The 15,138-nt window shown below is 42.6% G+C and overlaps 1 protein-coding gene across 4 annotated transcripts in view; it reads left to right on the top strand.

The window, feature by feature from the left end:
• Window positions 1–8,568: 8,568 nt before the first annotated feature.
• The window catches only part of SLC10A7 (solute carrier family 10 member 7), a 241,205-nt gene continuing 234,635 nt past the window's right edge, over window positions 8,569–15,138 (top strand). For all 4 annotated transcript variants that reach the window (XM_041738490.1, XM_041738492.1, XM_041738491.1 and 1 more), the window contains exon 1: window positions 8,569–8,857. In XM_041738490.1, coding sequence (XP_041594424.1) covers window positions 8,758–8,857 — 100 coding nt within the window. In that variant the 5' untranslated portion in view covers window positions 8,569–8,757. The remainder of the gene's footprint in view (window positions 8,858–15,138) is intronic.

The following is a 15,138-nucleotide window of genomic DNA, read 5'->3' on the forward strand; positions in this document are numbered from 1 at the left end:
TGAGTTATTTTTTTATTATTACAGAGTTTATTTTTAAACAATCTCTATATCCAATATGGGGCTTGAACTCACAACCCTGAGATCAAGAGTTGCATGCTTCACTGACTGACCCAGCCAGTTACCCCAAGACTTGAGAAGTTCTTGATGGACAGTGTGGGAGTTGGTTGAGTTAAAAGCATCATTGATCCGCATCTCTCCACAGTTGCCAGATAATTCCTGTGCTCAACAGCATAGAAAAACTTCTTGACTGAGTTGTCTATGCTTACCGTAGTCTCTTTTCAATTTTTTCCCATTTGGCTTCGATATTAGGTATCTATTACTGTGTAATGAGCTACCTCCCAAATTTCTCATCTTAAAACAACAAACTTCATTTATCTCACAGTTTTTTTTTTTTATAAGATTTTACTTATTTATTCGAGAGAGAGAGAGAAAGAGAGAGAGAGGCAGAGACACAGGCAAAGGGAGAAGCAGGCTCCATGCAGGGAGCCTGACCTGGGACTTGATCCCCCATCTCCAGGATCACGCTGTGGGCTGAAGGCGGCGCTAAACTGCTGAGCCACCCAGGCTGCCCTATCTCACAGTTTTTATGGGTTGTGATTTTTATGAGAAAAAGAAATCTTTTATGAGAAAAGATCTCATGAAGAGGCATCAAGAGGGCAGCCATCTGCAAATCAAGGAGAGTGAAACCAATCCTGCCAGCACCTTGATCTTGAACTTCTAGCCTCCAGAGTCGTGAGGAAATAAATTTTATTTAAGTCACTCACTCTGACCTATTGAATATGTAGATCATGGTATGTTAGGATTTTTTCCTGCAGGGTAGATGAAGCCATTGAAGATTTTTGAGTAGAGCAGAGCCATATGTCTGAAAAGAGGGTGAGATCTCTGGAGGGTGGTAGGTCACCTGTCTTCTTTTATTGTGATTCTTTTTTGTACACATGACTCTCTGGATAGTTTTATCCAATCCCATGGCTTTAAAGACCATTCATGCCAAGGACTTCTAAGTTTTTATCCCTAGCCCTGACCTCACTTGGAACAGTTTAGCCAACTCCTTAATCTCCATGTGAATGTTTAACAGCCTGTCCCAAAATAAATCTTGATTTTCCTTATTAAATTTGCTCTTCCCTAGCTTTTTCATCCTTGTAAATGATACTAACATTTACCCAACTAGTGGATTTAGCTGAACCTTAGTAGTCATCCTGAGTCATCTAAATCTAATCCAGTAGCCAAATCTGTCTCTCCTCTGTAACACAATTGGAAATTATCTACCTTTCTTCCTCCTCACTACCACTGTCTCTCTTGTGCAGGCCAACAAGAACTCTCCCTTCAACCACTCCAAAATCCTCCTAACTTGTTTCTCTTCTTTTTCTTTAAAGCTCCGGTACCACACAACAGCCAATATATTCTTTCCTTGCTTAAAATTTTCCTACAGCTTTCAACTACATTTAAATAAAATCTAAACTTCATAACCTGGGGTCTACCAACACATAATTGATCTGGATGATCTGGTCCCTGTCTCTTCCCGGCTCAGTCCCATTTCCCTGCAACACTCTGGTTATATTGACCTTCTTTCTAGATCTTTAACACGCCATAGAAGGCAGAATAATGGCAGATGACTACATTCTGACCACCAGAACCTGTGATATGTTACCTTACATGGCAAAAGGGACTTTATGGCTGTGATTTAAGTAGGGATCCCAAGACGGAGACATTGTTCTGGGTTCTCTGGGTGTGGCCATCATAATTAGAAGGGTCTTTATAAGTGAAAGAGGGCAGAAGAAAGGCTGTGTCAGAATGATTCATCATGAGAAAGACTAGGTGGGTAGTTGCTGACTTTGAAGATGAGGGGAGCCAAAAGCCAAGGAACACCAGCAGCCCCTAGAACAGGAAAAGGAAATAGACTCTCCTCTTAGAAACCTAGAAAAGAGTGCAGACCTACTGATATGTTGATTTTAGGCCAGTGAGATCCATTTTTGACTTCAAAGCTCCAGAACTGGGAGATAACACATTTGTATTGTTTCAAACCACTAAGTTGAGGTAATTTGTTACAGCCGCAACAGAAACATAGGTTGTTCACCAAATGTTTCCCCTGCCTTAAAGCGCTCATCTTCCAAATATTAGCATCGTGGACACTTCCCCATCATTTGGGGCCTCTGTTTAAATCACACCGCTTCAGAAAGGCCTTCTCTAACCACTCAGAGTAGCCTCCTTGTTACTCTACCATGTGACCTGTTTTATTGTCATCATGGTGCTTATCACTACTTGTTCTTTTTTTTATCCAATTACTGGATTATAGAAGCAAAGCTGAAACCTTGTCTCTCACTTTCCCCTGTTACCCCCGTATCTGGAATAATGCCTTGCACAAAGGAGCTCAATAAATATTTGCTGAATAAAAGTACCCCTGGTCCTGGCACATAGTAAACATTCATACACTCTAAGTAAGCACACCATATTCAATGTTACAACCAACGTAAGTAACAAAGTTTAAAAGTAAATATTTGCTTCATAAATGCCTAGGATTTCCATAAGCTGTAGTTGAAGAATTCAGGAACTATAGCAACTCTGTTTTCATGAGCTCAAACCTTCCTTTTACCTGTATTCTGGACATTTCTTTTTATATGCTTCAGTGGCCTTGCACACAAGATTTAAACTAAATTTACAATCTCCCCAAATTTACTTTGTAAAGATTCCCTGGCCGGGTGAATGGCACTGGTATCTATCTGACAGACATTCTGGGACTCATTTTAGCCTGCTTCCCCATTCTCCTAGAGATGACTGGTCATTTGTTTTTTATTCTTTCTGCTTAACAGTTTTTTTTTTTTTTCTGCTTAACAGTTTTTATACTAATTGCCCTTCCCAGCTCCATTCACTTAGTCACTTCTTCCTGAACTATTTGTGCAGAGACTGCTTCTAAAGGGATCCTTCCAGCAAACTGGACATATCATCACTAGCCAGTCTAAAAATCCTTCAGTGACTCCCCACCGTATTAATAAAATCTGAATCCTTGACCATGACACACACATGATCTGTACCCTGGCTAGTTCTCTCTACCCTTCCCACATCACTCTCCCTTCGCTGACTCATCTAGCTACCCTGGTCTTTGAATGCCATGGTGTCAAGCTCTTCCTCGCTGAGCAATAGCTTTCTCCCACCTGCCTGCTCATCCTTCTGATCTCAGGAGGCCTCCCTCAATCTAGATTATTCACAACATCCTGTTCCTTTCTGATAGCAATTTGTAATTACATGTTTGATTACATCTGTTTCCTCTACTAGATTATAAACTCCTGAGGGCAGGTTTTGTCTTCTTTTGTTCAAAACTGTATGCACAACACTGACACATGCTGGCACATAGTGGAGGCCATTATATATTTGTTCAATAAACAAACATAATATTCATTGAACAAAGAGCATTTATCATGTGTCTTTTAGAGAAATGTGCTTTCACATGTACATTTTCACTGGGATGATGTCAGGTGAAGTGGCAGGAGTAAAATAGAAATAAAACTAAGGTAAAGTGACAGAGGAAAGGAAAAATGAGGAAAAATGAATGAAAGGGAAGAGTGATAGAATTATCGAAGAAAGAAAGGGCAGGAAAGGACCTTGTAGTGGGTTGAATGGTGGGCACACCAAAAATAGGTCCACATCAAAGCCCTGGAACCTATGAATGATTGATTCCATTTCTAGCTTTCTAGAGTTGCCAGAACAAAGTACCACAAACTGGGTGGCTTGAAACCACAAAAATTTATTCTTCCACAGTTGAGGCCCAAATTCTGGTATCAAGATATTAGCAGGGTTGATTCCTTCTGGGGGCTTTGAAGGAAAAATCTGTTTTATGTCTACCTCCCAGCTTCTGGTGGCTGTTTCCAAGGCAGAATCCTTGGCATTCCTCAGCTTGTGGACACATCACTCCAATCTTCTGCTTCCATCTTCATATAACTTTCTCCTCCTCATGTCTCTTTTGTGTGTTGTTACCACATGTCCTTTTTTTTTTTTTTTTAAAGATTTTATTCATTTATTATGAGAGACACAGGGAGAGAGGGAGAGAGAGGCAGAGATATAGGCAGAGGGAGAAGCAGGTTCCATGCAGGAAACCCGACGCGGGACTCGATCCTGGGTCTTCAGGATCAGGCCCCGGGCTGAAGGCAGGTGCCAAACCGCTGAGCCACCCGGGCTGCCCAGCCACATGTCCTTCTAATATCGACACTGGTCACTGGATTTGGGACCCATCTTAACCCAGTATGACTTCCATTTATTACATCTGCAAAACTCAATTTCAAATACGATCACATTCAGAGGATCCAGGTGCACATAAATATTTGGGGGGACATATTCAACAGAGTTGAGTCACCTAGTTTGGGAAAAGGATATTTGCAGGTGTAATTAAGGATCTTAAAATGAGATCATTCTGGATTATCTGGGTGGGCCCTAAATCCAATGACAAATGTCTTAAAGAAGACACAGAAGAGAAGACACGGACAGAAGACAGGAGCCAATATGAAGTCAGATGCAGAGACTGGAGTGATGTGGCTATTAGCCAGACACACAGAGGAGAAGTTGATGTGAAGATGAGGGGCAGAGATTGGAGTGATGTGGCCATAAGGCAAGAAAGCCAAATTATGCCAACAACCACCAGAAGCTGGAAGAAGCAGGCAAAGATTCTCTCTCTAGAGTCTCCAGAGGAAATATGGCCTTGCCAGCACCTTGACTTTGGGCTTTTGGTTTAGAGATACAATAAACCAGATTTGCTAATTTTAAGGCATCTAATTTTAGGTATTTGTTAGGGTAGCCATGGGAAACTAATAGAGGTCTTACAGTAAGGATAGAAATCGCAGCACACTGTATTTCCCTTTAAGTACCAGTGAAACAAAAAACCTTTCCATGAGTTTCCTTGCAAACAGCCATAAAATTAAACTGGCTCAATTCTCTGTAAGTATAACGTTTAATCATTTTTTTTTTGTAAATACAAGAGCATACCTCCAATGACTGAAACATAGGAATCTTTAACCTACTAAGAAATTATTCTAAGAAAATAATTGTGTTGTAAACGATCTTTCATCTCCACTTATCTGATGACTGCTTGATAATTAACATCCGATTTTATCACATCTCGTGTGCTTTCTTTTCTATTTTCAGCTTAAGTTGTTTAATGTCATGTGTCTTCCTATTAAGTTCTTTTTATCTTGAGTTTGACTTCTTGTCATTCTGCCTAATATATAATTAGATGACACTCCATACTGTGTGACCTACAACTGGTAGTGTAACTGCAAAAACTGCCTTAGTTTTTGGATAGCAAGTCATGTCATCAAGGTAAAGCTAAATAAGTAGAGGAAATTACCAAATGAGTCTCTTTCAATCTCTGAATATTCAAATTCAAAATTATAGTCTGGCATCACTGAACAATCCTAGAAGTCTCTTCCAAACCTGAGGTTCCATAGTTACCCATTTAAGTCATAGACGCCACACTGCTTCAAAATGTCAGATAGTATTTTATTTGCTCATGTGTTTCAGAGCATACCGGAGAGAAGTTGAAGCTCCTGCTGGGTCTAGGAGGGAAAAGTCCATTCAGAAACGATCAGTGTCTTCCTCAATTTCTTTCAGAAGTGTTCTATAGTTTTTAGGGTATAGATCCTTCACCTCTTTGGTTAGGTTTATTCCTAGGTATCTTATGCTTTTGGGTGCAATTGTGAATGGGATGACTCCTTAATTTCTCTTTCTTCAGTCTCATTGTTAGTGTATAGAAATGCCATTGATTTCTGGGCATTGATTTTGTATCCTGCCACGCTACCAAATTGCTGTATCAGTTCTAGCAATCTTGGGGTGGAGGCTTTGAGGAAGACACAAAGAGATGGAAAAATATTCCACGCTCATGGATTGGCAGAATTAATATTGTGAAAATGTCAATGTTACCCAGGGCAATTTACACGTTTAATGCAATCCCTATCAAAATACCATGGACTTTCTTCAGAGAGTTAGAACAAATTATTTTAAGATTTGTGTGGAATCAGAAAAGACCCGAATAGCCAGGGGAGTTTTAAAAAAGAAAACCATATCTGGGGGCATCACAATGCCAGATTTCAGGTTGTACTACAAAGCTGTGGTCATCAAGACAGTGTGGTACTGGCACAAAAACAGACACATAGATCAATGGAACAGAATAGAGAACCCAGAAGTGGACCCTGAACTGTATGGTCATCTAATATTCGATAAAGGAGGAAAGACTATCCACTGGAAGAAAGACAGTCTCTTCAATAAATGGTGCTGGGAAAATTGGACATCCACATGCAGAAGAATGAAACTGGACCACTCTCTTGCACCATACACAAAGATAAACTCAAAATGGATGAAAGATCTAAATGTGAGACAAGATTCCATCAAAATCCTAGAGGAGAACACAGGCAACACCCTATTTGAACTCAGCCACAGTAACTTCTTGCAAGATACATCCACAAAGGCAAAAGAAACAAAAGCAAAAATGAAGTATTGGGACTTCATCAAGATAAGAAGCTTTTGCACAGCAAAGGATACAGTCAACAAAACTAAAAGACAACCTACAGAATGGGAGAAGATATTTGCAAATGACGTATCAGATAAAGGGCTAGTTTCCAAGATGTATAAAGAACTTCTTAAACTCAACACCAAAGAAACAAACAATCCAATCATGAAATGGGCAAAAGACATGAACAGAAATCTCACAGAGGAAGACATAGACATGGCCAACCTGCACATGAGAAAATGCTCTGCATCACTTGCCATCAGGGAAATACAAATCAAAACCACAATGAGATACCACCTCACCCCAGTGAGAATGGGGAAAATTAACAAGGCAGGAAACAACAGATGTTGGAGAGGATGTGGAGAAAAGGGAACCCTCTTACACTGTTGGTGGGAATGTGAACTGGTGCAGCCACTCTGGAAAACTGTGTGGAGGTTCCTCAAAGAGTTAAAAATAGACCTGCCCTACGACCCAGCAATTGCACTGCTGGGGATTTACCCCAAAGATACAGATGCAATGAAACGCCAGGACACCTGCACCCCGATGTTTCTAGCAGCAATGTCCACAATAGCCAAACTGTGGAAGGAGCCTCGGTGTCCATTGAAAGATGAATGGATAAAGAAGATGTGGTTTATGTATACAATGGAATATTCCTCAGCCATTAGAAACGACAAATACCCACCATTTGCTTCAACGTGGATGGAACTGGAGGGTATTATGCTGAGTGAAGTAAGTCAATCGGAGAAGGACAAACATTATATGTTCTCATTCATTTGGGGAATATAAATAATAGTGAAAGGGAATAGAAGGGAAGGGAGAAGAAATGTGTGGGAAATATCAGGAAGGGAGACAGAACATAAAGACTCCTAACTCGGGGAAATGAACTAGGGGTGGTGGAAGGGGAGGAGGGCGGGGGGTGGGAGTGAATGGGTGGTGGGCACGGGGGGGGGGGATGCACTTGAGGGGATGAGCACTGGGTGTTATTCTGAATGTTGGTAAATTGAACACCAATAATAAATAAATTTATTTAAAAAAAAATATGATCAGTGTCACTGGTTGCCAGAAAACACCTCAAGGGAGAAACTGGGGGACGCAGAGAATTCAGGAGGGCCAATGAAAGGCGGGAGCTCCCCTCTATTCAGTTCATCATTTCTGCCTGCGGTCCCGGCCCCCTTCCCACAGGTGTCCCGCTGCTGGGGTGGGCAAGCCCCGAGGGTCAAGCGAGACTGCACGGGCGCATCCTCCAGACGGCCCTGCTCATCCTTAGCCTCGCTGGGGGGGCGCTTGAGCACCCACCACTGCCCCCAAGGAAAACCCGGTCCCCGGTTTCCCGGAGGAGACTGAAACCGCGCAGACCTCCCCGCCCCCTGGGGCCAGCGTGGGCTCGTGCGCTCGGGGGCTCGGGGCCGGCGTCCCTCCCGGAGGCCCGGGATGCTGGAAGGCTCGGGGCCCGCGGACGTGGGCGCGGCTGGACGCCCAATTTTCAACCCACCCTCGGGGCTAAAACTCCCCGAAACAAGGAGCCGACTCCCCGCGCGGACCTGGGAGCGCCTCTAACTCCGGGGCTCCCGCCGAGAACCCGGAGACCAACGGCGGCCTCCCCTTCCCCCGGCGCACACGTCAGCGCCGGCGTCGGGGAAGCGTCGTAATGCCCCGAAGAGGCGCGCCACCAAAAACAGCCTGCGCCCCGCCGCCGCGGCAGCCGACGGAGCCACCCCTCCCGGGGGCGCATGCCAGCCGTTCCCGTAAGTTCGTGGCGAAGCAAAAGAAAGTTTCTTCGTGCATGTGCTTCGGGGGCGCGGCAGCTGTGCCTAAAGGTTTGTCGGAGCGGGACCCTCAATAAGGCTGGGTGGCTGTGACGCCTAACGTCGCTCCAAGCACCAGTCATTCCCAATGAGGCTCCGCAGGTCCCGGCGGTGGCGACCCGGCAGCCAGCCCCCCTCACCTGATCGCCTGCGCCTGCCGACCCGGCCCGACTGTCCGCTTCAGAGCGTCTGCGCTCGGGAGGCGCGTCTATTGCGAGGCGCGTGGTAGTGATGGCGGCGCTCAGTGAGACTTCCCTGTCACTGGATACTACTACTCCCAGCCCTCCTCTAAGCCGCCGGAGCAACCCCCTGGTCTTTAGTTTACAAGTGGCAATTTGACTCGCGCTGCTGCATGTCTGGAGGGACCGTGGAAAGTGTGGAGACGCCCCGGGGATTAAGCGATCGCAGCTTAAAAAGAAAAAAAGCCAAACAAATAAACAAAACCCACCCACCCTAGCAAACATGAGGCTGCTGGAGAGAATGAGGAAAGAATGGTTCATGATTGGAATAGTGCTGGCGATCGCCGGAGCTAAACTGGAGCCATCCGTAGGGGTGAATGGGGGTAAGTGCCGCCCCTCGAACGCTCCACCGCGAGTCCCACCTCACAACTAATTTTCGAGTCTGGGAAAGGAGGGGAAACCCCCCATCGGGAGGTGGCGGCTCCCCTCAAGGGCACGGACCGGCTCAGGGTGTCCTTTGGCATTTGTGCCGATGTTTTAATTTGCCAGCCCGAGACTGTAATCAGGAATGGGGCAAAGGGATTTGAACGCAGGTTCCCTTTTCGGCGAACAGTCCGTGCGTTAAGCTCAGGTTAAGGAGTGAGCCCGCCGAGAATGCAACTTCCTCCCCTTGCCTGCGAAGTAGCATCCCGCGCCGAGGGACGCTGAGGTTGCCCGGAGCCCCTTATCTATCTTGGAGCCGCCACCATGACCCGGTCTATTTCCGGATCCCCCCACCCCGCCCCCACGTGTAAGAAGAGGCAGTGGGGGGAAAGAAAAAGAGACACCCCTTCATCCTCCAACTAAGCTTTTGTGGCCCACATGTTGCAGGGTGATGATTTGCTGCAGTTGCCGCCGCTCCAGAAACTCCCAAGCCGACTGACACGTTGCACTTTCTCATTACGGGACGCTACTTCCGCGTGCTGCCGGGCCTGGGTCGCCTGTACTCTGACAGATGCAGCCTGCGTTAGGCTGTGTGTAGTGTGTGTTTTGGCAAGGAAATGTAGGCAGGCTGAAATCATCCTCTGATTTCTGGATAGTGGGAGCTTTGTAGTGTGGGGGGGGAGGGGGAGGCGCTGGGGAGACTGGAAATATCCTTAGGTCTCTATTCTCCCTGCCTTTTCACTTAGACAAACATGTCCCACTTTTCATTAATTGAGTTTCTTCGATTCATTCTCTTTCTGACCTTGTGAGTTTCCACCTTTATTGGCGGCTTCAGCAGGTCAGTCCTACAACAGGGACAACTCGGGATAAAGTTGAGCAGACACACAATCTTTTAGGAAGTACTCAGGAGGACACTTGAAGTTCTATGTACCTCGTCGGTAAAACGTGATGGAAGCGAATGAAAGGATCTCTCATTAGAACAGTGGTTTCTTCCACCATCTACCTCGATTCATTCATTTAGAAGTAGCTACAGGGAATATTTTAAAAAGGAATTATTTGAATAAAGATTGTGAGGATTAAAGGCTTTTTTTTTTTTTAGTGTTTTTTTCTTCTATATTCGACTTAGTGCAAAATGTGAAGATGTAACTGAGAATAAAGCTGGTATTCATCATGGTTTCTCCTTCTGAAAATCTTTGACCTGGCTAATGCTGGTATTGCAGTTTCTGTCATAAGAGCACCTTCTGTCCCTGAAGCTAGCTGAATGGGCAGAAGTAAAGTTAGAGTGTCTTCGTGGTGATCTGGAACACACACTTCCCTAGCTTCAGGAGCACGCTTGGTAGCTTATGGTGTTAGATCTCTTACTTGCTCATTGTTAAGGTGTAATTACAGGTGATATGTTATCCTTAAATCTGCAGGGGCTAGGTTTGGTAAAATACTTATCTTACATTCCCAGGATGCTGTGGGAAGCAGGGTTATTGAATGCTAAATCATTGAACTAGAGCTTCTTCGGAGTGGAATGTGTAAGATGGACTCTGAAATCTTATTTGTTCCTTTCAGCTCTGCTTCTTGAAGTTTTGGTGTATTATTGTATCTTAGAAATGTTGCTTCTGATTTTTACCAGTACTTATGCTATTAATCCACGATAATTTATTTCTTTAATTATAAGAGTAGAATGTAAATAGCTGAAAGGGACCTTGAAGTATTTTAGGCAAACATGCCGCTTTTATAGGTGAAGATACTGAGACCTGAGGTCAGGTGACTCATCCTTGGTTTAGTTAGCTAGCTCAAGGAAGAGGCACTGGACACTAGGGCTCTCTTTTTTTTTCATACTAGTTGCAAAATCCATACAAATTTTCGTACGTATAATTTAAAATGAATAACTGTTGTAAAGAAGGGCTATATCCAATCAACACATTTTTAGCACCTCAATTTTTAACCCAAAAGAGCCGAGTAGAATCAGTTAATATTAAATAAGTGTACTCATGTGATTTGATAACTGTCCGTGTGCAAAATTTACTTGTTCTAAAAAATTAGAACAGACGATTGGGATGTCTTACATAGGCTGTCAGGCTAAGTTCTTGATAATTCTGTTGAGCTTTTAATTGATCTTTCCACCTGTGAAACTTCTTAAATAAAAATAAACCTCCAAATAGTACCAATTTCACTTCCCAAGTTAAAACAACAAAAATCTAGGAATAAGGAGAGGAATGGTTGCTGAAAATATTTCTATTACATTTTGTTCTTTAGAATGGTCAAAAGCACCTCTTTGTACTTGAATTTTTACTTTTTATTTCTTTTTTTGGACTTGTAATTTTTAGTCAAAGGTTCCATTTATGGGCTCTGTTCACTTGGGAATGTGATTTTTAAGGCATTCATACTGACTGAAAAATTTTCAATAGAACAGTTTTCTAGAATTCTTTTAAATAGGAAAAGTTTTGGTGGTCTTAACATTTGTTAAGATTCACTTCATCTTTACCTGAATCGGTACACAATACTCAATATTTAAGTGATTTAAGTGCGAGAGTTCTGCACTGAAAGTATCATACCTATGATCTGACCTCCCTTAAAAGCCAATAGGTCGGGCACCTGGGTGGCTCAGTGGTTGAGTGTCACCTTTGGCTCAGGTCATGATTTCGGGGTCCTGGGATCAGGTCCTGCATCAGGCTTTCCACGGGGAAGCCTGCTTTTTCCCCCTGCCTATGTCTCAGCTTCTCTCTCTGTGTCTCTCCTGAATAAATAAATAAAATCTTAAAAATAAATAAATAAATAAATAAATGCCAATAGGTGACTTATATATCACAGGAAATTTATAGGTAATGGAAACCTGAAAATTATAGAAGTTGAATGACTTTCCAAATGGGAAAAAGTGGACTAGCCTCAATAATTTAATTCTTAGTTTACTGTTCTTTTTACTCCGGTGCATTTCATTTTTAAGTGTTTTGAAGAAATTGAAAATAAAGAGCCAGGGTAAATGTGAATGCGTGGATTCTGAGATGTTGGTAATCTGTTCCAGCTCCAGCACAACCCAGGGAAGCCCTGAGCTATGCACACCTTAGAGTTTAGCAGAGTCTAACACTGTGTTATTCATTCTCGGGAAAAGAAAGGTTTCCTTCTTTGGAAGTACAGAGTAAGATTCTCATTTCTCCCTGCATCTTCATTTAGATTATTGGTATTAGGAAGACATAAATCCTAAGAGGAAACTGCTTTGTTTTTCCACTAAAAAACATAAGTAGAAACATGTTAAAGCTTAAGTGTGTGAGCATTAATATCTTAGATTAGGTATAGAAGTGAAATTTACTTGGTGATGACTTCTCATTTTATGAAATGGTAATAGTTCCTTCATTTTTTTTAAGGTTTTATTTATTTATTTGACAGAGAAAGAGAGAGACAGAGAACAAGCAGGGCGAGCAGCAGCCAGAGGGAGAGGGAGAAGCAGGCTTCCCACTGAGCAGGGAGCTCAATGCGGGGCTGGAACCCAGGACTCTGGGATCATGATGTAAGCTGAAGGCAGAGATGCCCAACCTACTGAGCCACCCAGGCACCTCAGTTCCTTGCATTCTTAAGTATTCCAAATCATTTTCGTTTATCTCTCCCATTAAAAAAGCCAGTTTTTTTCTGGCTAATTTTTCTTCGGGTTTTGCTACACCATTCCATTTTCACTGATAAACTTTTTTTTTTTTTTTTTTTTGCTTTTGTTTCAAGGAAAAGCTAAAACCTTTATTTCTACTTTGAACTTTATAGCCATCTTAAGATTCAGGTCTTATTTAGATCTATATTGGTGACATGGAAGATATAATCATTATCTTGGAGAGAAGCCAGATCTCATTTGTATATGTAGTCTCAACTGTCACCTCTGTGCAAATGTTTACCAAGTGTTTATTCCAGTCCTGTGTGATTTCTAGGTCCCCATTCCCAACTTGGGCAATCTATTAGCATAGCAATTGAAGTTGATCACATCTCAAAGGTGCTTTAGGCTTCTCCAAATCAGAATTAATTCCTTCTTCTCCCCTCAACCCTCTTTTTTTTTTTTAAGACGAGGGAGGGGAAGTGGGAGAGAGAGAGAGAGAATCTTAAGCAGGTTCCACACCCAGCTTGGAGCCCAACATGAGGCTGAATCTCAGAACCCTGAGATCATGACCTGAGGAGGCCATGGCATATCCTCACCATGTTCTTCCATGAATTAAAGTTGTTTAGATGTGCTTCTAATACAAAAGACATTGCACCCTGTCTCTGGGATTTAAAGCATGAAAGCCAGAAATTGTTTTACCAATTAGTTTATAGTTTTTCGTGTGTGTGTGTATGTGTGTGTGTGTAGCATGGAAGAGTTAGCTTCTTAAAAAATAAGAAGCCAACTAAGGCAGATGCTTTAGCTGCCCCAAAGAAACATGCACTCTAAGTAAGCCATGTCCTTGTTGTAGAGATACATCTTTGGATGTGTCCCCTGCTCTCCCTTGCGACCACATTGCTAATTTTAACTCACCCCGTATAGAAATTCTGGGGCACTGCTGTGGGCAGAAGTGTAGTTGACAAGAATAAGATCTCATAAAAAGCAAAGGATTGGAGGAAAATAAAAATGTTTTAAAACAAATAAACAAGTTATTTAAAATTCCTGGAAGGCATTTACTTCCAAAACAAGCCAGATTCCTTGACTTTAAAATCTGTGCCTGATTCAGCTTCCTTCGTTGTACAGGAAACGTTATTTCTTAAGTGTGAGCTGCAGAGACAGATTCACTCACAAGTATAAAAAATACACCCCTTTTTAAGTTTTGGAACACTTACACTGCCTTGAAATTCAATGCCTTTTGCACTTGCCTTCTTCCTTTTTCTCCTGTTTCTTAGATCTCAGCAAAATAATTTGTTTAAATGCCAAGTACATACGAGAATTTACTGCTATGTTTGAGGAGATCTTTGTTTCTTTTCGTTTATTGATGTGGTGCAAACGCCCAAAATATAGTATTTGCTTAGTAAATATTTGTTGACTAAACAGTGATTTTTCCTGAGCTTGGTGTTACATTATCGAGCAATATCTGTCATTATGGTAGAAGGCTGCAGGGAATGGAGGAGCTATGATTGTGGTCTTGTTGCATAAGTGAGGGTATTAGTTTCCTAGTGCTACCACACCAGATTCACACAAACTGGGTCGCTTAGAACAACAGAAATGTATTTTTTAGAAATTATTCCAGAGGCTGGAATTCTGAAGTCAAGGGCCATGCTCCCACTGAAGGTTTAGGGAAGAATCCTTCCTGGCGTCTAGCTTGTGGTGGTTACTGCCTATCCTTGGTGTTTCTTGGCTTATGGTCATATAGCTCCAGGCTTTACATCTGTTGTCTTCACATGGCCGTCTTGCCTCTCTGTGTGAGTCTGTCCAAATTTACCTCTACTTGCAAGAATACTAGTCGTTGGATTAGGGCCCACCATAATCCATTAAGACCTCATCTTGACTTGATTTTATCTGCAAAGAACCAGTTTCCAAATAAGGTCACGTTCATAGGTTGTGGATGCACATGAATTTTTGGAGGACACTATTCAACTCAGCATGAGAGGGCTGAATAGAGTGTCGGTTCTGGGGTGATCAGATTTTAACATGTTGACATATGCCAATGTTTCTCAACCTCCGTGCTGTTGATGTTTTGGACATGATAATTCTTTGTTGTTGCACGGGCTGTTGTGCCCTCAAGGTTGTTGAACAGAATTCCTGATCTCTATCTATTAGATGCCAGTAACGTGCCCTACTTTCTGAATTATAACAACCAAAAAAGAGTTTCCAAACATTGCCAAATGTCTGTGGGAGGCAAAATTGCTGGCTGCTGGAGAACCACTGGTATATAAGTACAAAATGGCATTTTCTTAGAACTAAATCTTTTAAAAGAATGTTGCTCTTTGGTTAACACATTAGGTGTTCAAGACAATTGTATACTGGCTACAAAAAGAAGTAAATATTCGGGTTGCTGCTATTGTCCTTAGAGCATTAATGCATTGGAGGTGATGCCAGCCTAACTCTAGAAAGGATTTTCCAGAGGGCAAAGATCAGTCCTGTCTGGTTCCCAACAGATAGCCAGGGCCTGGCACAATGTAGTAATAATGCAAACCTCACCTATTGTTAGTATGCTGTTACCCTATGTGCATTATCTCATTCACATAGTAAGTGCTTAATAAATATTTGTAGAAATAAATGCTCTTAGACAGAATTGAATGTACTCACGAATACAAGTTTTTATTTCTGGTATCCTAGAAGGAATAA

The sequence above is a fragment of the Vulpes lagopus genome, chromosome 23 (genome assembly GCF_018345385.1).
Source record: "Vulpes lagopus strain Blue_001 chromosome 23, ASM1834538v1, whole genome shotgun sequence".
In the NCBI taxonomy this organism is placed as follows: Eukaryota; Metazoa; Chordata; class Mammalia; order Carnivora; family Canidae; genus Vulpes; species Vulpes lagopus.